General features: G+C 48.6%; 1 protein-coding gene across 1 annotated transcript; it reads right to left on the bottom strand.

The window, feature by feature from the left end:
• Nucleotides 1-899: 899 nt before the first annotated feature.
• Nucleotides 900-22,516, bottom strand: TM6SF1 (transmembrane 6 superfamily member 1). The gene is given in 11 exon segments (XM_077318130.1): nt 900-1,225; nt 4,278-4,397; nt 5,262-5,279; nt 5,281-5,355; nt 8,209-8,313; nt 11,936-12,057; nt 13,128-13,210; nt 15,112-15,215; nt 16,223-16,320; nt 17,448-17,551; nt 22,339-22,516. Coding segments are annotated over 11 exon segments (1,113 nt in total). The 5' UTR covers nt 22,431-22,516; the 3' UTR covers nt 900-1,033.
• Between the last annotated feature and the right edge of the window lie 779 nt (nt 22,517-23,295).

Here is a 23,295-nt window from a genome sequence, read left to right as displayed (position 1 = left end):
GGATCTTTTGCCATTTCTGTAACACTCAGTATATCATATTAACACCCTATGGACCAATTCTTTCTGGTCATTCCCAGTCTTCTAATATCCTACTGCATCAGTTACTAAATGTCCCATTTGGTTGACTGTACTGACTCACTATGTAAAATCTGCCGTGAGTCAATGTGAAAAAGATGGACCATAAAAAACATGAATGAATGAATGAATGAATGAATGAATGAATGAATGGATGAATGAATGAATGAAAAGGGCAATGAAAGAGAACAATGGGAAACTATGAGTAAACTGAAGGCTGCAGAAAACATGTATCTTTAAGACCTTCCAGGAAAACACGGCAAAATGGTCTTGAGTAAGAATGGAAGTATACAGATTGCCTAATGCAGGGCTGTTAAACATGGAATTCCTGTGCAAAAGTCTCATCAGGCGTGTGCATAGGATTTTCCCTTCAGTGTTGTGTGGTCATTACATCAAGCATTTGGAACCAGAAATAGCCAGTGATATGGCACAGAGCACGGAAACATACATTATGAGACTGTGACATGGGGTCAGTAATCCAAGAATTTGCCGACAAGGTTACTCAACATAAGGATGCCACTTTCAGTAGAAGCCCACGTGGGTCATGGTTAGTTACGGCGAATTGATCAAAATATACGTTAAACAATGACTTCCCAGTGGAGTACCAAGATGCTGATTTCTCAGAAGGCTTTTCTTTCTGCAACCAAGTTCAAATATCAAGTGATGCAGAGTCCCAGGGAACAGACAGGGTTAGCTGCATGGTGGTTCTATGTAGGACTGTCCTACACCTAACCAATTTTAAGGATACATGCACAAGCTTACCTCCTTCCAGTTCTAACTTACAGATAATGGTGACAGTATGGAAAGATACTCTTAACAAGTGCTATGAAAGATAGAATACATCTTTATTTGCAGCCAAGATACATTCAAAACTGGCAGGGTGCTTCTTTCCGGACAAACCCCGGGGTTTGTAACAGCAGTCCAGTTACACACAAGTCGATTCATGACTTCTGTCTTCTCACCCAGCCTTTTCTTCTGGCTTTGGTTTCAAGAAAAACTCCGGGTTCTGGACACATCTATAAGCCAGCAATTGAGGAAGGAGTCCGAATGTTACATTGAGGAACAGAAACCACACCCTTGCTTCTTCGGGGACTCTGTAGCTGTAGGGTGTTCTAGCATGGAGAGAGGCACTTATGTGCGAAAACTGGGCCTGTATTACACAAAGAAAGACAGGCAAATCTTTGAGCATCTTATTTGACACATACACACAGAGTGCCCCAAATGTAGAGAACTGTGTTGATTAATCATTTTTGTTTTAATCAGTTAGACAGATAAATTTATTTGTATATAGCCATAGGCCTTTACAAAATGTAAGATAAAAGTTTATAAACAGATTCAGATTCAGAGTACCTTTATTGGCATAAAATTGCAAAGCATAAAATGAAAATTTCAAACCGTTTCAGATGTGTGAACAATAAAATAGAATAAAAGGGACTGTATAAAAAGATAAAATTTAAGACCAAAGGGTTATGAAACAGCAGGCAATACTACATGGATACAAGAGTATTAAGAGCCTGCCTTAAGAGTAACAACGTTGGCCCTTATTTTCCTAGCAGCCAAAGTAAATAGTGCGGTTTTATGTCCATATGGTCAGATAGAAGGTTATCTTTTCAGCGACAGAGTGGAGGTTGGGACCACATAAGATCTCATGATGGAATTTGGCCCTGGGTTGAGCGTAAACAGTCAAATATGTAATGGGGTAAATTCTCCAGAGCTTGTACACCACAAATACAAAAATGCTGGGGGGGGGGGGGTTTGGCATACAGCTGTGTAACACCCAGTCAAGACCTCCATGGGCTTTATTCGTTTCTAAACTAAGTGACGTGAAAGCTGCTCTGAGATTATGATTCGGAATCTTAATTAGATAAGAGGATCTATGGTGGACATATTTAAACTACTTGAACCATGGTGCTGACTTGATTTTTCAACATTCGCATTCTGTCTAGCTGGGCATCACTTTTGAAGATCCAGTCTAAGGGGGGGAGTTATTAACTGATGGATTTAGGAGGTCATCGAGAAGGTTTTAATCAATTAAATTAGCACATTGGACCCGTGTTTGTTTATTCAGCCCCTTGCTAATCACAGTGCTCACGCGAATAATGGTACGCGAGAGAAGACATGTTGCATCCTGAGCATCCATCATTTCAGGAACGTTTATAAGTCAAGTTACATTGAGTCCAAGAGGCCACAAAAATCAGACTGTGCCTGGGGAAAAACTCAGAGGCAGGCTAAGCAAGGCTGTTTTCTCGTGTGCAAACCGGCTGAATTCTTTGAGTTGCTCAGAGTCCCTGAAATTGATTTGCCAGTTTATAGCAGGGGTGGGCAAACTGCGGCCCTCCCGATGTCGATGGACTACAATTCCCATGAGCCCCTGCCAGCAAATGCTGGCAGGGGCTCATGGGAATTGTAGTCCATCGACATCGGGAGGGCCGCAGTTTGCCCACCCCTGGTTTATAGAATCTAGGAGAACGTAGCACAGAATCTTCATCTTCTAATCCCGAAGCCCAACTGGAGTCAAGGGATACTCGCACAATTACCTCATGTACGCTCTCGTTTGAATGCTTTCCGGCTGTGCAGAATCAGGACTTGCAGGCTTCCTTCTGCAGCCCTGGCCCAAAGCTAAATATCATGTCTGCAATATTCAAGAGCTGGCCCGATAATTTAAATATCACGGAAAGAAGCCCTCTATTTGTTTTCCTTCCCTAGAGACGGGGTTTTGTTTTGCTTTTTTGCTTTGTCACTGTTACAGAAGCCTCAGATCTTTGGGTCAGTGTCCGCTGAGACTGCTCTGGAGTGTAAATTTACATCAAAGGTTATGTACGGGGAAGAGATGGCCAAGCCAGGGAATATTTTTAGCCTAAACAAACATGTAAAGATAGAAGCGATGGAGGAGCACGCGGGGATTGATGCTGTCTTTTGTCTCCCATCTGTTATTCTCTATTTCAGGCGACAGATCATTTGCAATAGCAATCTCGTGCCCAAGCGTATGGCCGCCAAACTCTTTGCAGGAGGAGAAAGGGGCCCAGGTCCAAGTCCCATGCAAACCTCACCATTTAAAGCCACGATGGGCCCGTTGTGTTTCCCTGGGGATTGCTACGATTTGGGGGAGACACTGGCAGAAAGGTCAATATACAACAATATGTATTTGGGCTGATCCTGCGTTGAGCAGGGGGTTGGACTAGATGGCCTGTATGGCCCTTTCCAACTCTATGATTCTATGACTATATGGCCTGTATGGCCCCTTCCAACTCTATGATTCTATGATTCTATGACTAGATGGCCTGTATGGCCCCTTCCAACTCTATGATTCCATGAACATTGAGCAGGGGGTTGGACTAGATGACCTGTATGGTCCCTTCCAACTCTATGATTCCATGAACATTGAGCAGGGGGTTGGACTAGATGGCCTGTATGGCCCCTTCCAACTCTGTGATTCTATGATTCTATGAAAGGTCACAGGGCTGGAAGGACTAAGAAAAATATCCCAAGAGCCATACAAGCGTGGCCCTACTGTCAAAATTGAGAGCTGTACAGCTTTGGTCCAATCCAGCAGGGCCCTGGGTAGCGAGTTCTCCCTGAAGGGTGCTCTATCAAGACTGTTAAGGCCTGGGCCAAGGAGGCAACCTTTTGGCAGCTCTACAATTCGAGCACAGGTGGAAACTGTGTTTCCGTTAACAGGGGAGAACGGGAGCTTCTTGATGCTTCCCAAACTGAAGAAAGGTGACCCCTCAGTGGCGCCATCAGGGCTGGATTTGGGGGTGGACATGGGGTGATAATTCCAGGTTCGGAAATACGTAGAGATTTGAGAGTAGCACCTGGGACAGTATGGTGCTGAGGAGGGAAGGACCTTGCTAGGGACCACCTTCTGATGCAGCATTTCCTTTGGGAGAAGCAGAATAAATGTTTTAAATAAATAAATAAGCAATCTATGGAGTCTGCAGATCAGCTGGAATTCCAGGAGATCTCCAGACCCCACCTGGAGGCTGGCAACCCTAGATGGAATCCTCAGGCCGCAGCTCATGAGCTCAGCTGGAGGGGGAGGCGTGCAAAATGCAGGTTTAATGTCATATTGGAAATATACATTGCCATCCGTAGGAGGAGGGGCCATGCAATCTCCATCGCCTGAGCTCTTTTATTTTAAAAAGTTTTTAAACAGAATGACATTGTAAGAGATAAACATGAGAAAGCACGCTTGTTAATACCTGAGCGAGTCCTCCAGCGTGTATCAGGGTCAAATCAGGCATCCAGGAGCATCCGGGCACCAGCAAGCCGTAGAGTGCCATGAGGTAATACGGCACAGAGTAGAACATGTACACCAGCATCTGCACGGCGGAGGAAAAGTTAACCGGTTTGTCCCTTGAGAACCAGAGGCACACCGGACACAACCGTGCTCTTGGGACCTTCATTTTCTCCATTTGTGTACAAAGAGTGGAGGCAGCTTCTGTTTTCACTTGAAAATGGGAGATGGGCAAGGGGAACTGAATGTGTTCTTGCCTTCTCTCCCCACACTCTGTCACCCTTTTTTCCTTTTTTCCCCCGGCCTTACTCCGACACCACAAATGAGCCAGTCCGGGAGGAACTACTGCTGAAATGACAGTGGGACGCCCAATTAGGCCTGAGAATCCAAAAATCTACCCAGCATTTGGGCATTTTTGTGGCTTTAAAAAAACTGAACCCAGCTTGGTGTAGTGCAGCCTTTCTCAACTTTTTTGTCATTGAGAAACTCCTGAAATATTATTCAGGCTTGCAGAAACCCCAGAAGTGGCGCCATCATGCAGAATATGGTTGGGAAGCAGAGCTGTGGACACGCCCACCCGGGGCCCCTCCCTTCCTACCCCCTCCAGGTTGATCAGCGGCCATTTTGGGAGGGGTGGGTGGGTTAACATGACTGTATATGGTCATATCACCCAATAAATGTTTAACAAATTTAAGATATATATTTAAAATTATCTAACCCATTATCTAACCAATTATCCACCCATTCAGGAAACCCTTCCAGGGCCGTCACGAAACCCTGGTTGAGAAAGCCTGGATTTGACACAGTAGCAACAGTACCAAATGAGCAAGACTCCTCTTTGGGATGAATTCCAGCTTTCCTAGGTCTTCCTCCCCCCCCCCCCCCCCGCTTTCAGGATTCACTGTTTCCCAGAGCCACAGATTCCAGATTCTCACCGCAGAATGTTTACCTGAAGTTTCGGATAGGCGGGCAGGGTCCTTAAGGTAAGGTTCGTGAAACTGGTTGTACAACCGGCACAGTTCCGCTGGGCAGTCCAAGGCAATCTAAAGAGGACCACGTGGCATTTAGACCTCTGAGCATCCCCAATGTGTAGCCTCTGTACAGCATCAAGCACACCGTTGGAATGTAGATGCTGGTACAGGATTGCCCAACAAAGACATCTGTTACCACCCCCAAGAGCTTTGCTCCATCAGGTACAAGGTGGGCTGCAAAAGCCCACCCTGAACCTGATTTTAAGCGCATGAAGGGGCCTTATATTTGACACAGGCCACTGGTTGCTTGGCTATTCAACCGGCGCTACATTGCCCCCCCCCCCAAATTCGTCAACCCAAGGCATCCCTCCACAGAGAAGGCAGAACACAGACCCTTCTATGGAGGAATGTTTGACAGGGATGACTTTTCCTAGAGTAGAACATACTTACCTGCGAGAAACCTCACTGGACTGAAACTAATTCTAGTGAACTCTTCCGAGGGATGACATGCTGCTCTTTCCTTTCCTGGGTGGTTGCAACTGGGACAGAGTGTTTTTACCACTGCTGTAGAATATATCTATCTATCTACCTATCTACCTACCTACCTGGATTTTTAATAAAATGAAATCTTAATAAAATAAAATGAAAATTAAACCCACTCGTAGAATCATAGAGTTTGGGAGGGACCTCCAGGGTCGTCTAGTCCAACCCCCTGCAGAATGCCGGAAATTCACGACTTCCTGCCCTCCATAATGACCCCAGTTCCATGCCTGGATGATGCCCCCCCCCAAAAAAAAACAGAATCCCTGTCCAAGAAATTCACCTCCCGACCCCAAAGGTGTGAACGGCATTTTCCCTGAGCATGGACGAAAGAAGAAGAAGAAGAAGAGTTGGTTCTTATATGCCGCTTTTCCCTACCTGAAGGAGGCTCAAGCGGCTTACAGTCGCCTTCCCGTTCCTCTTCCCACAACAGACACCCTGTGGGGTGAGTGGAGGCTGAGAGAGCCCTGATATCACTGCCCGGTCAGAACAGTTTTATCAGTGCCATGGCGAGCCCAAGGTCACCCAGCTGGCTGCATGTGGGGGAGTGCAGAATCAAACCTGGCATGCCAAATTAGATGTCCGCACTCCTAACCACTACACCAAACTGGCTCCCACAAGGGCCAAGCACCGACCCAATGCCTTCTGCTCAACCACTTACAATCTGCCTAAGTTGGTGTTTTTCTTGTTTTTTTCCCAAAGTGCAAGCAACATTTTCTCTGCGAGAATGAAAGACCTACATACTTTGGGAAGGTGGGGGGGGATTGTTTTCCTTCTGCGGCTCCCGTTACCTGAGCGCACCGTAACAACAGAATACAACACAACAACTCTTCCTGAAAACGCAAACCGAGATCGGCGCCTTTGTGTTTTTTAAAAACTTTCTTTGCTCTCTGGGGTCACGTTACACAATTATTCCATAAGGCCAACTTTCCAGGCTGCTGAGCAGAGCAGGAAATGTGTGACTCTTACAATGGCTTCCATTGTAAGCGTCCAGCCAGGGCTTCCCCAAAGGCAGTCATAGCAGTCACCTTCGGCCACTGAGGCACCGTTCAAACGGGAATCAAAGAGGTCTGAAGGCAACAGCCAATGTGACGGGGGAAAGACTGCAGCAGGAGTTAAGAAGAAGCCGAAGAGCCATTTCAAGGAGTTTCTCAGACTCCAAGGCCAGCAACATGGCCCAGCTCTTGCCCGTTTCCACCATAATGCTTAAAAACCTTTAAAATGAATGAGAGCCAGCTTGGTGTAGTGGTTAGGAGTGCGGACTTCTAATCTGGCATGCCGGGTTCGATTCTGCGCTCCCCCACATGCATCCAGCTGGGTGACCTTGGGCTCACCACGGCACTGATAAAACTGTTCTGACCGAGCAGTGATATCAGGGCTCTCTCAGCCTCACCCACCCCACAGGGTGTCTGTTGTGGGGAGAGGAAAGGGAAGGCGACTGTAAGCTACTCTGAGACTCCTTTAGGGAGAGAAAAGAGGCATATAAGAACCAACTCTTCTTCTTCTCCAGTAATATCAGGGCTCTCTCAGCCTCACCCACCCCACAGGGTGTCTATAGTGGGGAGAGGAAAGGGAAGGGACTGTAAGCCACTTTGAGCCTCCTTTGGGTAGGGAAAAGCGGCATATAAGAACCAACTCTTCTTCTTCTTCAGAAATATCAGGGCTCTCTCAGCCTCACCCACCCCACAGGGTGTCTGTTGTGGGGAGAGGAAAGGGAAGGCGACTGTAAGCTACTCTGAGACTCCTTTAGGGAGAGAAAAGAGGCATATAAGAACCAACTCTTCTTCTTCTCCAGTAATATCAGGGCTCTCTCAGCCTCACCCACCTCACAGGGTGTCTGCAGTGGGGAGAGGAAAGGGAAGGCGACTGTAGCTGCTTTGAGCCTCCTTTGGGTAGGAGATAATGGCATATAAGAACCAACTCTTCTTCTTCTTCTTCTTCTTCTTCTTTCTTCTTCTTCTTCTTCTTCTTCTCTCTTCTCTTCTTCTTCTTCTTCTTCTTCTTCTTCTTCTCTTCTTCTTCTTCTTCTTCTTTCTTCTTCTTCTTCTTCTTCTTCTTCTTCTTCTTCTTCTTCTTCTTCTTCTTCTTCTTCTTCTTCTTCTTCTTCTTCTTCTTCTTCTTCTTCTTATGTATGTTCTCCATCTGCTTGTCTTATGAATGTTTCAGGTGGGTATCTGTCACGGACTGCAGTTAGAAGAGCCCTGCTATAAATCTTTCCGTTCAGAGCAGCTTTCTGAAGCCAAGGTCTGCCTTGATAAGGAAATGCCGCCTGCCTGTCCCGGGCATGGCCAGATGCACCTTTCCCTTTGAAACTCAAAAAAGAAACTCAAAACTCCAGACATCATAAGGGAAACAAAACAGGGGTGTTCCTCATGCTCCACTCACCATGCCCCTAAATAGGCAGAACCCGGTCGCGAAGACGAAGTACGCAGCCAAGAGGAGGTCCAGAGGTCTCCGGAAGAGTCGCTTCTGCTGTGCTTCTTTAATGGCCTGCAACAGTAATGTCGTAATGTCGTGCTTAAGGGAAGACCACCAAGAAGCTGCCCGCTAAGGCAAGCAACGATCAAAGCACACTTTGCAGGAGACGCGGACGCAGTTATATTTAGCCTGGCCGACCCGTTCTGTACACCGAAACCTGTTCAGTGCAGAGCCGTATATAGGAATGGGAAGCGGGATAATAACCCTTGTAAGAGAATAGAGGCGCTTTCCCTTGCTGCAGAGGGTTCTCTTTGGGCTGATCCTGCGTTGAGCAGGGGGTTGGACTAGATGGCCTCTAGGGCCCCCTTCCAACTCTGTGATTCTGTAAGAGGAACCTGGCCTCTTCCTGGGGTCGACCCATACCTGAAGGGAGTATACAGCAAGTGTCTCCATCTTTGAAGTGTGGCAGGAAAGCTACCCGGTTGGGGGCTTTCTCGGGCCTGCCTTCCCCCCCCCCTCCCAATTTGTGGAACTGCCTGCTCACACAGGTCCCACTTATCAAAATCAGTTCAAATATTTTAGTGGGACTGAGACAATACAGTTTAAAAAGGGAACGTAACTTGTTTTGCTCCTGTTAGAGAATCGTCACGTGAGTGTTATGGAGATGAGTATGTCCAGCAGCCTTCCTCAACTTTTTTACTCTTGAGAAACCCCCCCAAATTCCTCAGGCTTCCGGAAACCACAGAAGTGGCATAATTGAACAGAGTGTGGTTGGGAAGCAGAGCTGTGAAGATGCCCACTTGGAACACCTCCCCTTCCCACCCCCTCCAGGCCCATCCGTGGACATTTTAGAAGGGGTGGGCAGGCCGGGAAAAGATATATTAAAAATTAATTAGTTCCCACCCATTCTGGAAACCCTTCTAGGCCCCTCAAGAAACCCCTGGTTTTCATGAAACCCTAATTGAGAAAGCCTGATATACATTGATTTTTCTTGTTTGTAATTTTTTGATTTGCCGTTTCCAGGATTGTGTGTTCAGGCTGTGCGCATGTCAGTCTGTTTATTTGGTCAGTTGACCCATATCAATAATACACCTGCAGAAACTGCATTAATCAATGATAGAAGTTAATAAATATGACACATGAAAAAAAAAAACACAAGAGTATTACTACATGGAAATATTAAGATAATAAAACAATGTTAAAAAACAATGCATTGTCGGAAACAAATATAATGTTATTGTGGGGGGGGGGGAGTTGTGTGCATGTGTGTGTGTTGAATTGCCGGATGGTCATTTTTATCCAGTTTTCATTCTAAACGCCTTCAGGAGCCTTGAGACAGAGAAGCAGGAAGGAAACCTAACAGAGATAAAAATACATATGACCGAGAGCATCTCTAGCCGGGCTTACAGTGTATTTTTTTTTTTAAAGACCAACTTGTCAACGACTCATTAGTCTGGTTGACATTTCAGAAAAGGCCTCTGCAGTCACTAGGGAAGACTATACAAAGAACGCCCTTTTGTCCTTGCTGAACCCAAACTCAAGAGGGCAGGAAGAAACGGCCAGGTCCGTTCAGCCAACAACTACATAGTGCTTCAGCGTCTGCCAGCCTGAAGTGGAGCCTCCAAACAGACCCTGGGAGAGGCACAAAGTGGCCTGTGAGCCAGAAGGATAAGGATCTGACTGACCCAGCGTCCTCTCCTCTGAGTGTAATCCAAGAAGCCCCCAGTTCAAATCTCACCTCTGAGATGGCCTCACTAGCTCAGCTTAGCTCTGCAAGGTAAAGACCAAGGCACACCTTGCGGAACTGCTAAAAGGACTGCAGCGGCTGCAAACAAGAGAAAGCGCACTACAAATACCAGAAGAGACAGCGTGGTATAGTGGTTAGAACAAGGATCTAGGTACAAGGGTGGCCAAACAATGGGCTACAATTCAAAACCCACAAAAAAGGGAACCGAAACCCAACCTGAACAAAAGTCAGGAACGCAAAAAGTTGAGCGGCAAAAACATGCTGGCAGGGGCTCATGGGAATTGTAGTCCATGGACATCTGGAGACTCACAGTTTGGCCACCCCTGGATATGGGAGACACATCTTTTGTTTAGGTTTTGCTTGTTTTCCTCACTCTTTAAGCATCCAGAGAGGAGTCCCAAGCAGAAGCCATCCATTGAATGAGAAGAACCAAGTTCTTTCCCAGAGGAAAGGCAGTTTCATGGCAGGGTCACCCCAAAAAAGCCTAGAGGATCAATGAGAAGGGCTCTATATTTAGCACCCCGCTGCAGACACAAAGCTGACCTCTGCTGATAATTGGCTGAAATGCCCCGTTTCATGCGCAGCGCATGCTCGGCAATTAACTCTGGCAAAACAGAGACGGAGAAGGGACGACTGCGTGCAGTTATTTTGATATCGGCCAGTCAGGCAGGACTGTTCGACAAACGGGTCGTCAAAAACCAGTTCTCTGAGATTGAAAGGCGGCTCCCCACCGCCTAGGGATGTGGGTCGTCCCGTATGATTGAGCTATAATTAGCAAGGCACTCACCCTTCCGAGCTAATTCAATTTTTTCCCTCTCCATTTAGCATGATCGGAGATGTCCTTGGAATAGCCAGGGTGGAACTTGGAACTTTCGTAATGCAAATTGAGTAGGAGGGACTGTCTCGGTTGCCTGGGGACGTGGGGAGAATATTCTGAGAGTTTTCTGAGTCTTTTCCATTGGTTACTTCACCTGTCCTTTGGACAAGCCCTGACAGGGGGCTGAGCTGGCGGGGGGGGGCGCTTGGGCCTGTATGACCTTTGTCCATCTGGGTTCAGGTCCAAGAGGTTTTCCCCGGCACAGCTGCAGGTGGCTCAAGCCTTGGCGCATCGCATCCATACTTGGATGGGAGACCACTAAGGGAGTTTGGGGTCATTAGGCAGAGGCAGGCAATGTCTCTTGCTTTGAGATGTCATCGGTTGGGTGCGACTTGACCGCCTTTTTCCACTCTCACCGAGGAGAAAGGCCCGGCTTGAGGAAGGTCCCAGCACTACCACAGCACACATGTGGTGCATGGAAGGTCCCAGGTTCAAATCCTGATACCTCCCAAGAGAAGGTGTTTAACCCTGAAACGTCTCCTTGGAATGCACGTGTTCCCTCGGGACAAAGACGGAGGCTTTCTGTACGTCTTCCGAATCTTGGGCCCAGTTTCAGACTGTTTCAGGCAGAAAAACTGGGCAAGGGGGAAAATGTTGCTATGGGTCCAATCCAAATGGATACCCCAAGAGGAAACTGCTTCAGAATTCCCAGCACAGACCTTCCAGAATCTCTAGCTCAGGGGTAGTCAAACTGTGGCCCTCCGGATGTCCATGGACTACAATTCCCATGAGCCCCTGCCAGCGAATGCTGGCATGGGCTCATGGGAATTGTAGTCCATGGACATCCGGAGGGCCGCATTTTGACTACCCCTGCTCTAGCTGAACCCTCCCTCCGCAGAGACCCGGAGAAACATTTCTGCGACCCGGATAAAGAGCCACTGACAGTCTACTGAGCTGGATGAACCCAAGGTCCGACTCTGTATAGAGCAACCCTCATTTTCACCACCTCATTTGGGCATGTCAAAGACCCCTTTGGGAGTTTTTCCGTGGAATTGTGGGTTGCGACCGACGTAGCCTGGAAACAAAAAAAGGATGCCGTCCATCGGCTTTCCTTTTCCTTTTAAAATTACCTTGGCCGTAGAGCTGGAAGTCTCTGGCGATTGGTGATAGATTCTGAATCCAGCCCATATCGGAAGGCAAACGTATGGTATGCTCAGTAAAAGCGCAGGACAGATCCTTGTTCCGTACTTTCCTGTTCAGCAAAACAACAAGAAATAATAGCAACAAGGCTGCTAGTCCGTTTAGGAATTCTTGGTCGATTCATCAGTTAAGAGACTACATCTGCAGTGCTATCCCAAGCAGTGTTAGACTCTTATGCATCCATAACTCTGCTCAGGACTGCATTGCCCAGTGTATATTTACACATTACTCTCGCTTGCCCTGGAGGGATGGACCAGAACCAATGGGATGAAATTAATGCAAAAGAAATTCCGTCTAAACATCCGGAAGAAGTTCCTGACAGTCAGAGCGGTTCCTCGGTGGAACAGGCTTCCTCGGGAGGTGGTGGGTTCTCCATCTTTGGAGATTTTTAAACAGAGGCTGGGTAGCCATCTGACGGAGAGGCTGATTCTGTGAAGGCTCAAGGGGGTGGCAGGTGACAGTGGATGAGCGATGAGGATGTGTGTGTCCTGCATTGTGCAGGGGGTTGGACTAGATGACCTATGAGGTCCCTTCCAACTCTATAATTCTAAGATTCTAAGATACGCAGCAAAGAGCCCTTCAACCAACAGGGACTAAACTCAGGGAGGTTTGGGCTATGTAACCTAAGAATCCTAGAGTTGGAAGGGGTCATACAGGCCATCTAGTTCAACCCCCTGCTCAATGCAGGATCAGCCCAAAGCATCCAGGAGAAGAATCAGTCCAGCCAGTGAGGGGTAGCCCACTGCCCCCTTAGGCAACCCATTCCACAGCTGAACTCCTCGGACTGAATTTTTTCCCCATGATATCTACACAATATCATTCTGCATGTAGTTTAAACCTGTTACTGTGAGTCACAGAATGGAGCAAACAAAACAGCAGTTCCACATGCCCAGCCTCCACCCCAGAAGCACAAATCTGCAGCCGTTCCAGATGCAAGATCATAATCTACAGTATGTCTGGTTTTCTGTTTATCATGGCATGCAGAAAGGCATCCACTTCTGCAACATGGCATTATGGCCAGAATCTTAGCCAGGAAAAGATTGTTGTGGTTTTGTCAAAGGTAGCTCTCCTAATGGGAATCCGTTCCAGCCCGGCACAAAGTGGATTCAGTGATCTCCTTACCTACGACATTTCCTGGCACAAAGACAATGACACTCATCATGATGGATCCCAGCCAGTACAGACCGATGGTCCGATAGGTTTCCCTGAAAGGGAGAGAGACGGTGTCCAGATAACGATCTCTGTGCTCCAAAGCAATTTTGCTTCTGGAACTAAAGGCCTATGTTGAATGCAGGAGATGTTTAACGCAGGGATCTAGCTAGGTGCGGACACAGCCTGCCACCAATATATAACAACAACAACAACAACAACAACAACAAGAAGCAGAAGCAGAAGCAGAAGAAGCAGAAGAAGCAGAAGCAGAAGCAGAAGCAGAAGCAGAAGAAGCAGAAGAAGCAGAAGAAGCAGAAGAAGAAGAAGAAGAAGAAGAAGAAGAAGAAGAAGAAGAAGAAGAAGAAGAAGAAGAAGAAGAAGAAGAAGAAGAAGAAGAAGAAGAAGAAGAAGTTCGCTGGCAGGGGCTCATGGGAATTGTAGTTCATGGACATCTGTAAGGCCGCAGTTTGACTACCCCTGGGCTATACCAAGCTGCCTTCATAGAATCATAGAGTTGGAAGGGACCTCCAGGGTCATCTAGTCCAACCCTCTCTCCTTTTACTTAGTCACCATTAAGTATATTGAGCTAAATGGGTAGGATCCATATGTTTTCTCTGGGGAAGAAGTCTTACAGGATCATCCTAAGCAGTTACATCCTTCATCAACTGTTTGCAACAGTCCTGTCCATCCTGTGGAGGAAGAAAACTCTTCATTTATAGCGGGAATAAGCAGAGTCAACCCAAAGCAAAAACTTTAACAAAAACCCATTTTACAGTGTCTTGTGATGCTGCTTTCTAGCCATGACCTCAATGTACACTATAGGGTCATTTGGGGGTGGGTCTAGAATTCTACAGGACAAACTCTTAACGGTTTAACCACTAAAGCAGGCCTTTCCCAACTTTTTTACCATTGAGAAACCCCTGAAACATTCTCCAGGCTTCGAGAAACCCCAGAAGTGGTGCCATCATGCAGAATATGGTTGGGAAGCAGAGCTGTGGACACGCCCACCCGGGGGCTCCTCCCCTTCCTGTCCCCTCCAGGCCCATCAGTGGACCTTTTTGGGGGGTCAACTTGACCACAAAACCCTGGCTGAGAAAGCCTGTACTAAAGACAGTCATATTATGATTCTGTCTTTTTTTTAAATCACAGTTTCCTCGTTCCTGGGAGCTTTGGAAATTGTTCGGAGGGGGGCACTAGAGATTTCTCAGCACCATCACCAAAGTACAATCCCTCGGACCCTTCGGGGCAAGCCATGGCATCTCTTCCCGGGAGAGCAACTAATTCTGGAAGAGGAAGAAAAGACAAACCGCTGTTGCTAGGAAACAACCCGAAGTCTGATCACTGAGTATTTCTAAGTGGCAGAGACCATTTTTTAAAAAAGAAAATCTTGTTCCCTGGCACCTGAGGAAAGGGCCTGGTGAATTCAGAAGGCGGAACGCAGAATGGGTCAAGACCTAACTCAAAAAGGGGGGCGTCACCATGGAATTGGTGTCACTGTGGGTGGGCAGGTAGTTGTGAATTTCCTGTATACTGCAGGGGGTTGGACTAGATGACCCTGGAGGTCCCTTCCAACTATGGTTCTATGAAAAGGCAAGATGCTGTTGATTTGGCACTCTAAGGCAGGGGTAGTCAACCTGTGGTCCTCCAGATGTCCATGGACTACCATTCCCATGAGCCCCCTGCCAGCAAACGCTGGCAGGGGGCTCGTGGGAATGGTAGTCCATGAACATCTGGAGGACCACAGGTTGACTACCCCTGCTCTAAGGAGTCCAAATAGGGGTTGGGTTTGGTGTTTTAAGCCCCTGAAGAGAAGAAACTTCACCCGTGCTTTACTGGCGGCAGGTTTCAAGCCCCTCCCTGCCCCCCCCCCAGTTGGTCGAAACGCTTGTTCCAAGTAGATTCCCAGAAAGTGTACAACATGTACAAACAGTGAACGGGGGGAAAATTGACTTACTCCCAAGCAATGGCAGCTACCATTAAGAGATACATCATATAGTGCACGGAGCCATCCCAGTAGCAGATCACATGACCATAAGCCGTGTTCAGGTAAGGTTCGCCCTAAGGGGGAAAGGTGTACAGGTCAGCCAATGACATTAGAAAACACGGCATAGATGTACGAGCAAGAACAGCCCAGACTGCCCTGCAGAAAGCTCCCTCGGGCCAGAGATGCGTTTCTAAAATTTCAACTTAGAAACAACAACATACTGGTAGCTGAGATCAGCACTCGCCAACCATGCCGCGCACGGGCATCCAAGAGGGGAACATCCTTAAAGAAGGAAATGAATCGCTTCGTAGTCTGGTCCTACACAGGTTGAAGCAAGACCCTGCTGAACTGAATGGGGCTTACCACCGAGTAAAACTTGGAGTGGAGCTGTAATTCCAGGGCATCCCCAGGTCCCACCTGGAGGATGGCATCCCAGGTTGCAAAGTCACAGTCTTAATATCTGTGAGCCATGAGCTCTCTTTATATATTATGTCACTCTGACATCATTACCTTTCTGGAACAGGACAATTAATTGGTCCTGAATCAGTATATACAGACACACACAAGCATATAGAGAGAGACATGCCTTTTCGTGTATGTGCCCAAGCCACCTTCCCCCAAAATTCTCAGGATAAGTCTCCCTCTGATTTCAGAAGAACACAATCCCCCATAAAAGTCCCCATCAACCATCTCTCTTTCAGGGCAAATGAACTGACAACGGGGTGAACTGAAATAACAATACGGTGTCCTCAGAGGCCGTAAACATTCCACCGACCCCGTTAAGGGGTTTAGGCTCCTACCCAAAGATGACATGGAAGCATAACTATGCGGGAACTTTACAGCCTGTTAAAGCAAACGGCTGAGCTTCCCGCCGTGTAGCCCTCACAGCTTTGACGGAAGCAAACCCCATTCGCTATTTCGCCACCAGCATTAAGAGCGAACAATCATAAAGGATCTTACTGGACCTTTTGAGAATCTTATCCCCTCCTCCCCCCTGCCCCGTAAGTTTTTGAAAGAGTTCCCACCTGGTCACCCACAGTCCCACCAGCCTTAAAGCTTATGCCGAACATGATTGCTCTACCTCTTTCAGATAGTGGGTCATGAAGCCGTCGATGATGCCATCTTGTTCAAGCCCGATGATCAGGTTCACGACACTCGTGAAAGCGAACACCGCATAGACTGGGGCAACAGAAGAAGGGATACGGATGTGGGTTAGTCACAGGCCTAACTGGAATGTCATGGCTGTGATCTGAACCCACAAAGATTCTGAAGAGGCTTAAACCAAGAGTGCTTTTCAGCTAAGAGTTTCGGGAGGCCGGTCCAACAAGAGTGATAGTTTTGGTACTCACCTTCAAGGTCTTACACAGACCGGACTACCTTCCTACCCCATTACCTTCCGGCCTCCTTCCTTCCTTCCTTCCTTCCTTCCTTCCTTCCTTCCTTCCTTCCTTCCTTCCTTCCTTCCTTCCTTCCTTCCTTCCTTCCTTCCTTCCTTCCTTACTTACTTACTTACTTACCTTCCATCTTCCTTTCTTCCTTCTGTTCCTTCCTTCCTTCCCCATTACCTTCCAGTTTCCTTCCTTCCCATTACCTTCCAGCATCTTTCCTTATTTCTTTCCTTCTTGCCTTCTTTCCTTCTTGTGACTGCCTTTCTGAATATGTTCCCACTACATTCAGCCAACAACAATCAGCTGTGGATCCCTGGCCCCAAAGCAATATGTCTGGCCTCAACCAGAGCCAGGGTCTTTTCTTTTTCTTTTCTTATGCCAGCCCCTCCGGACTCCCTCAGTGGTCTCCCAGCCACATATTAACAAGAATCACAGAATCATAGAGTTGGAAGGGGCCATACGGGCCATCTAGTCCAACCCCCTGCTCAACGCAGGATCAGCCCTAAGCATCCTAAAGCATCCAAGAAAAGTGTGTATCCAGCCTTTGCTTGAAGACTGCCAGTGAGGGGGAGCTCACCACCTCCTTAGGCAGCCTATTCCACTGCTGAACTACTCTGACTGTGAAAAAGTTTTTCCTGATATCTAGCCTATATCGTTGTACTGGAAGTTTAAACCCATTACTGCGTGTCCTCTCCTCTGCAGCCAGCAGAAACAGCATCCTGCCCTCCTCCAAATGACAACCTTTCAAATACTTAAAGAGGGCTATCATGTCCCCTCTCATCCTCCTTTTCTCCAGGCTGAACATTCCCAAGTCCCTCAACCTATCTTCACAGGGCTTGGTCCCTGCTTAGCTTCTGTGATCGGACAAGGCTGGGCTAACCTAGAGCATCCAGGTCAGGGTATGGAACCCACACGTACCATAAAAGAGCGGGTCCTTGGGCGGTTTTCTCTTCACGAGGAACCGAGCTGCAAGAGCCACCAAGAGCAGGACGAGCAAGCCGACGGCTACGATGGCCCAAGAACTGCACAGAGGAGGCCAGAAAGAAAGGAAAATCAGATCTCTAAGATTTAATTGGGTAGTTTCCCCAGATACAACCCAACCCAGAAGATGAGGGGTTGACTGTGACCTAGAAAACCCAAACTCTACTTTGTGTATGGGTGCGTGTTTACATTTAGTCAATTCACACACACAACCTGCCTCAACTGTATACCGCCCGTGGCGCCACGGGCGCCACGGACTAAATAAAACAGTAAGCCCTTGGAAGGCGGGCTGTGTCCGGGATGAGGAAGGGTGCCGATTGGCCCCTTCCCCCCGACAGACTATCGGAGGGACCAATCGGCAGGTGCTTTGCGCCTGCCGATTGGTCCCTCCGATTCCTTGCCGGAGCAACTGGCTTTTATCCGGAACGCCGTCTTTCAGAACTTTTACGATTTTGATGCCGTTCTTTATTTCTATTCCCAGCAGCCAAATATTTTGTCAGAAGAGTCCATAGTTTTATTTGTATCATATAAAGCGCAGTTTGGGGGGGATATTTTCCATCTCTAGTTAACATATTACCATGTTGCACATGATAGCTGCCAATACAAATGAATCAGAATTTGCCTAACACATTTGTTGCATTTTGCTTGTGTGTTTGACCATTTTACACTGTTGTCACTGTTGCCCGGAGCAACAAGCCTTGGCTTCTACCACTGTCCTTTTGAACGTTAAGGAACTGTTTTGCAGACTCTCCCTTCTTGAAATGCAGATTGGCACTCTTTTGTTCAGTGGACAAAAGACATCGGATCTGGAAACGAATAGCACTTCCCGTTTCTCACCAAAGCTAACATTGAGGCCTTCAAAGGATGCAGAACTGGGATGATGTGGTGTTTGTATTTCACCGGCTCAACGCCGACATCACGCCACATTTAAACTATGGTCCCAGGTGACGTCTCAACTGACCAACTGGACCAGGTGGTAAAGCCGAGTCACAAACTAGGGCTTGTGCAAACAACGGTTTGGTGCTGTTGCTCTACTTCCCAGCAGCCGCCACGCCGTGAGACAGAAGGCCCTAAAAAGTCACGGCTTACAGTCGACAGTCCTAAAAATCAAAGCAGCCATGCAACTCAGAACCACTGTTTGCATGATATATGTGGGCTAAATAAGTGCTAATCCTGAGCACTATGCAAATGAGGAACCGTAAGCGAACCAATCACAGACTCTCGTTCTAAGGACTCATAGACCAATCAGTAACCTGTGATAAGGACCAATCAGGTTATAGAATCATAGAGTTGGAAGGGGCCATACAGGCCATCTAGTCCACCCCCCTGCTCAACGCAGGATCAGCCCAAAGCATCCTAAATTAGCAGACAGTTTGTGTTCTGCCCATGTTCCCTGTTCGGTTTTTCTGGTTGGAGTTCGGAGTTAATTAAGAGCGGCCTATTTTCGAAAGGCTGCGTCTGTGTCTACCAAACCAACAGAGCAAAAATTGGAATATCAAGTGATGGCTTGGGTAACTAACCTATGGTCAGCACACACTTAGGCATAATGTCAGAACCCAGCCAGTATGGGAAGAAAGGGATGTGGCAAGGTATTTCTACTGGGGTTCTGTAATCCGTCCTTTATTGTCCGCCAAAGACCAGTTTTGTCTCTTTGTTACTCCTTGATTACCATGAGTTGAGCACCGCATTTTGTTTCCCAAGATGTTTTGTGCGCTGCAGCATGCAAACAGACACTATTTTTGACAACCTTCCTAAATGGCTAAAAAAAACAACAGAACTATTTTAGTACTTTCTCTGACTTCAAGTCAATGCAAGCAGGCAATTCTTAAAACCTGTGAAAGCGGCACAGAGGTTACAGGTGGTTATTTTTTTTTTCGTCAACGAAAAGCAACATGTCATATTCTAAAATGTATGTAAGGCCCAGGCAGTGGTTTTGCAGACTTGCTGTCTAAAGGTACCTAAAGGTAAAGATAAAGGTATCCCCTGTGCAAGCACTGGGTCATCTGACCCTTGGGGTGACGCTCTCTAGCGTTTTCTTGGCAGACTCAATACGGGGTGGTTTGCCAGTGCCTTCCCCAGTCATTACCGTTTACCCCCCAGCAAGCTGGGTCCTCATTTTACCGACCTCGGAAGGATGGAAGGCTGAGTCGACCTTGAGCCGGCTGCTGGTATCGAACGCCCAGCCTCATGGGCAGAGCTGCAGACTGCATGTCTGCTGCCTTACCACTCTGCGCCACAAGAGGTTCTGACTGCCTAGGGGGTACTAATTTTGCAGAACATCTGCCACAGAATGCCGATATGCTTCGTCAGCCGAGAGCCGGGTGTCCAGGAACGTAACCCTCAAGACCCCAAGCAGCGAACAACAATATAAATTACTAGGGCTACTTGGGCTTAGAAAGACCACCTGCTCTTGGGTGTCACCCCAAATCCCTATAGGTGAGCCCTGGACCCTGCTGACATGAAAGTAACCTTACACCAAACTGTCAAGGTCAACAGAGCTTCAGACAGAGGTCTTTCCCGTCACTTTCCACCTGATCCCCTTGGTTTGGCCAATGCCCTAATAACATCTGTGGCCCTCCCCTATAAAACTCCCCTACAGAGTGAGATCGAGTGTGGATACGCAGACGGGACCCGTGGCCAGGGAGGCCAAGCGATACAGGCAATACAAGGGACAAAAGCATAATATATGGTTTCGACAGGCAGATTCTGTGCAAGGGCAAGCCCATAGGGAGAGGACTGCAGTAGTCTAGCCTGCTGTCGTCTGTCTGAACCCCGGCAATGACACTGAGGTCTCTTTTTACGGCAGCCCTGAGCTTTAAAAGGTAATGGAGCAGCAGAGCATCTTTCCGCTTTCGTCTCACCACGTGCCGACCAGCCCTAAGCCCCAAAGCTTGGGTTAGGGTTTCCAGGCCGGCCTGGCTTTCGGATAAGGGGATGTCCTGGCCCTACCTGCTCCCTATTGTTCCCCTGGCCACACAATGTCCCCTGCAGGAATACAACGCCGCTTCTAAAAATACCACCGGCACTTATGCAAGCCATCTAACAAACAAGCCCTCGTAATTCTGCCCCCCCCCCCACACACACACACACTCTGTTGTAGTCACTTGCAGGTTTTAGCCTTTGCAGTCGAGGGGCCTGAAGACCTGTAGGAACCAAACGGTGACAGAGAGAGACAGCCAGCCCATTTGATGTGGGGTCAGGCTCCAGATTGCAATTCACACTCCCTTATGGGGCTAGCCGGTCTCTCTCAGCTGGGCCTTCCTCGATGAGTCGTTGTGAGCATTAAAGGGGGAAGACTTTGAGACAAGAAATGTGGTGCAGAGAGAAATGCCAAACAATGCACAGAAAAATTGCTAGCGTGGTGTAGGAGTGGCAGTTCCTAACCTGGCGAGCCGGATTTAATTCCTTGGTCCTCCACAGGCAGCCAGCTGGGTGACCTTGCGCTTGTCACAGCCCTGATAGGGCTGTTCGCATACAACAGTAATATCAGGGCTCTCTCAGTCCCACCTACACAGGGTGGGGAGAGGAAGGGAAGGCAACTGGAAGCCGCTTTGAGACTCTTTCGGGTAGAAAAAAGTGGGGTGTTTCTCCCAGTGTTTTAATATGTTTCCAAGGTTTCAGTGGTCTTTTCTGAAGAGTGGATTTCAACAGGTCTGCTACTTTGGACTTCAAACCTGCTTACCGAGAAGGTTTTCTGGCTACCAAGGGTTACAAAGGAGAGTCAACTAACCGAATACAAGAAATCACACATCCCTTGAGAAAGAATATGTTTTTAAATGTCTAGTATTAAAATAAACAGTTGGACACACATGGGGAAGGAAAAAGCCTTTAAAATGGAATAGATATTCAGGCCAGTGCGGTTCTTACAGTGATTTTTCCAGAGGCAGGAAAAGAGCTTTTCTGCTGTACTCCCAACCTTTTTTTGCATGGGACAGGAGAAGTGTTGAAATCTGTGATCTGTGGTGCAAAATAGGAGGAGACAGAGCCAAGAAGCTACTGGGCAAATTGGCCAGTTCATTCACCAGCCCAGTTTCTCTGCCAGCGCTCAAGGAGGGCTGCGGGAGGGCTGGCACCCGGCCCACCCGGGGGGGGGGGTGGAGAATGCCGAGAGCAGCCGAAGGGGGGGTGGGGATCCCTTCTCTAGCTGACTGGTCCAGAGGATGCCGTGCAACTTTGGCAAAGAGGAACTTCACACAGGCAGCACACAAAACTGTGCGTGGGAAACCCAACAGTTTTAAATCTGCTGCTCACTGTGTTAAATAAATAAACAAACAAACAAACAAACAAACAAATAGCCCGTGTTAAGGTTGCCAGCATGGTGTAGCTTCTAATCTGGCAAACCGGGTTTGATCCCCCCTTCCTCCACAGGCAGCCAGCTGGGTGACCTTGGGCTAGTCCCAGTCCTGATAGTGCTGTTCTCACCGAGCAGAAGCTCTTGGGGGCGGGGGGGGGGGCTAGGAAAGGGAAGGCGATTGGAAGCCGCTTGGAGCCTCCTTCAGGCAGTGAAAAGCGGGGTATAAAACCCAACTCTTCTTCTGGCAGCGCCCTACCCGGGAGCCCTTCTGCCCTGGCATTCAAGGGGCATCCTGAGCCCCCGAGGTTGGCACCTCCGCCGCGCCCTGCCTGAGCCTCGCTCGTCTGAATGCCGGCGAGAAGGCGCTCGGGGGTCGCCCCGGCCCCTCTCTTCGCTCCCAGGGGGGCAGGCGGGGGAGCACACGGGTGCCGCTCCGCCTCCACCCTTGCACGCCTCTCTCCCGAGCCGCGCGTTCAGACGTGCAAGCCGCCCCCGGACACGTGTGTAGCCCCCCGCCCGCCCCCTCCCTCTCACCTGCCGGCGGCGGCCAGGGCGTTGAGCAAGTAGGTGACCGGGATGGCCGAGAGGGACAGCACGAAGACGCCGGTGGCGGCCGAGGCGCTCATCCCCGCCCCAGCCCCAGCCCCAGCCCGCCCGGGCGCCGCTCGCAGCAAGGTCCCGCCGAGGGCGCGCCGCCCACTCCGCCGCCGCCTCCCCGCATCCCGCCTGGGAAGGGACTGCTGAGCCCGACGCCGACGGGGAGGGGCCACCCCCTCCCACCCCCGTTGAAGGCGGACTCCAAAAGCGGCAAAGCACCCCCCCCTCCCCAATCTTATGCACGGGGCTGGAGGGAGGCCCATGCACGGGTCGGAGCATGCATGTGCGCTCTGCCTGCACAGCTGGAGCTTCCTGGGCGCAACGGGACCGTCCGCTTCAAGTGCAGTAGAAGGGCGTGCAAGCAAGAGGGGAAAGAGCCGTCTCTGCCCATGATTTCCATTCTGAACCCTGCCTTTCTCCCCAATGGGGGCCCCAAGCGGCTTAAAACATTCTCCTCGCCTCCACTCACAACAACCCTGCGAGGTGGGGTCAGCTGAGAGGGTGGGAGTGGCCAAGGCCCCCCAGCCAGCTTCTCTGGCAACAGCAAAAAGATGAACGTGTGCAAACAGAGAATCTTCTTGATTCTTCAACAGAAACAGCAATGCCAAAAAGACATCTGGTCTTAGATCCCGTTTCAAGATGCAAGTTCGTCATCAGTGGCTTATGTTTATGCAAAATTAGCGTCCAATAGCTGCAGCCCTAATGTTTTTACAGAATATTCTAACTCAGCTTCTGCATCCAGCCCTACAAAATATCCAGTGGACTGTAGCCAGGTTGACCCCCCCCCAAAAAAAACTACTGGAACCTAAGGTCCACTGGATCTTTTGTGCAGCTGGATACTCATAGAGACGGGTTTCTGTTTAAAATAAAGAAGGGGAAGTATCTTGTGATGAA

This window comes from Paroedura picta, chromosome 18, assembly GCF_049243985.1.
Source record: "Paroedura picta isolate Pp20150507F chromosome 18, Ppicta_v3.0, whole genome shotgun sequence".
In the NCBI taxonomy this organism is placed as follows: Eukaryota; Metazoa; Chordata; class Lepidosauria; order Squamata; family Gekkonidae; genus Paroedura; species Paroedura picta.
The sequence above is the reverse complement of the archived record's forward strand: the minus strand, read 5'-3'. Positions and strand labels throughout refer to the sequence as shown.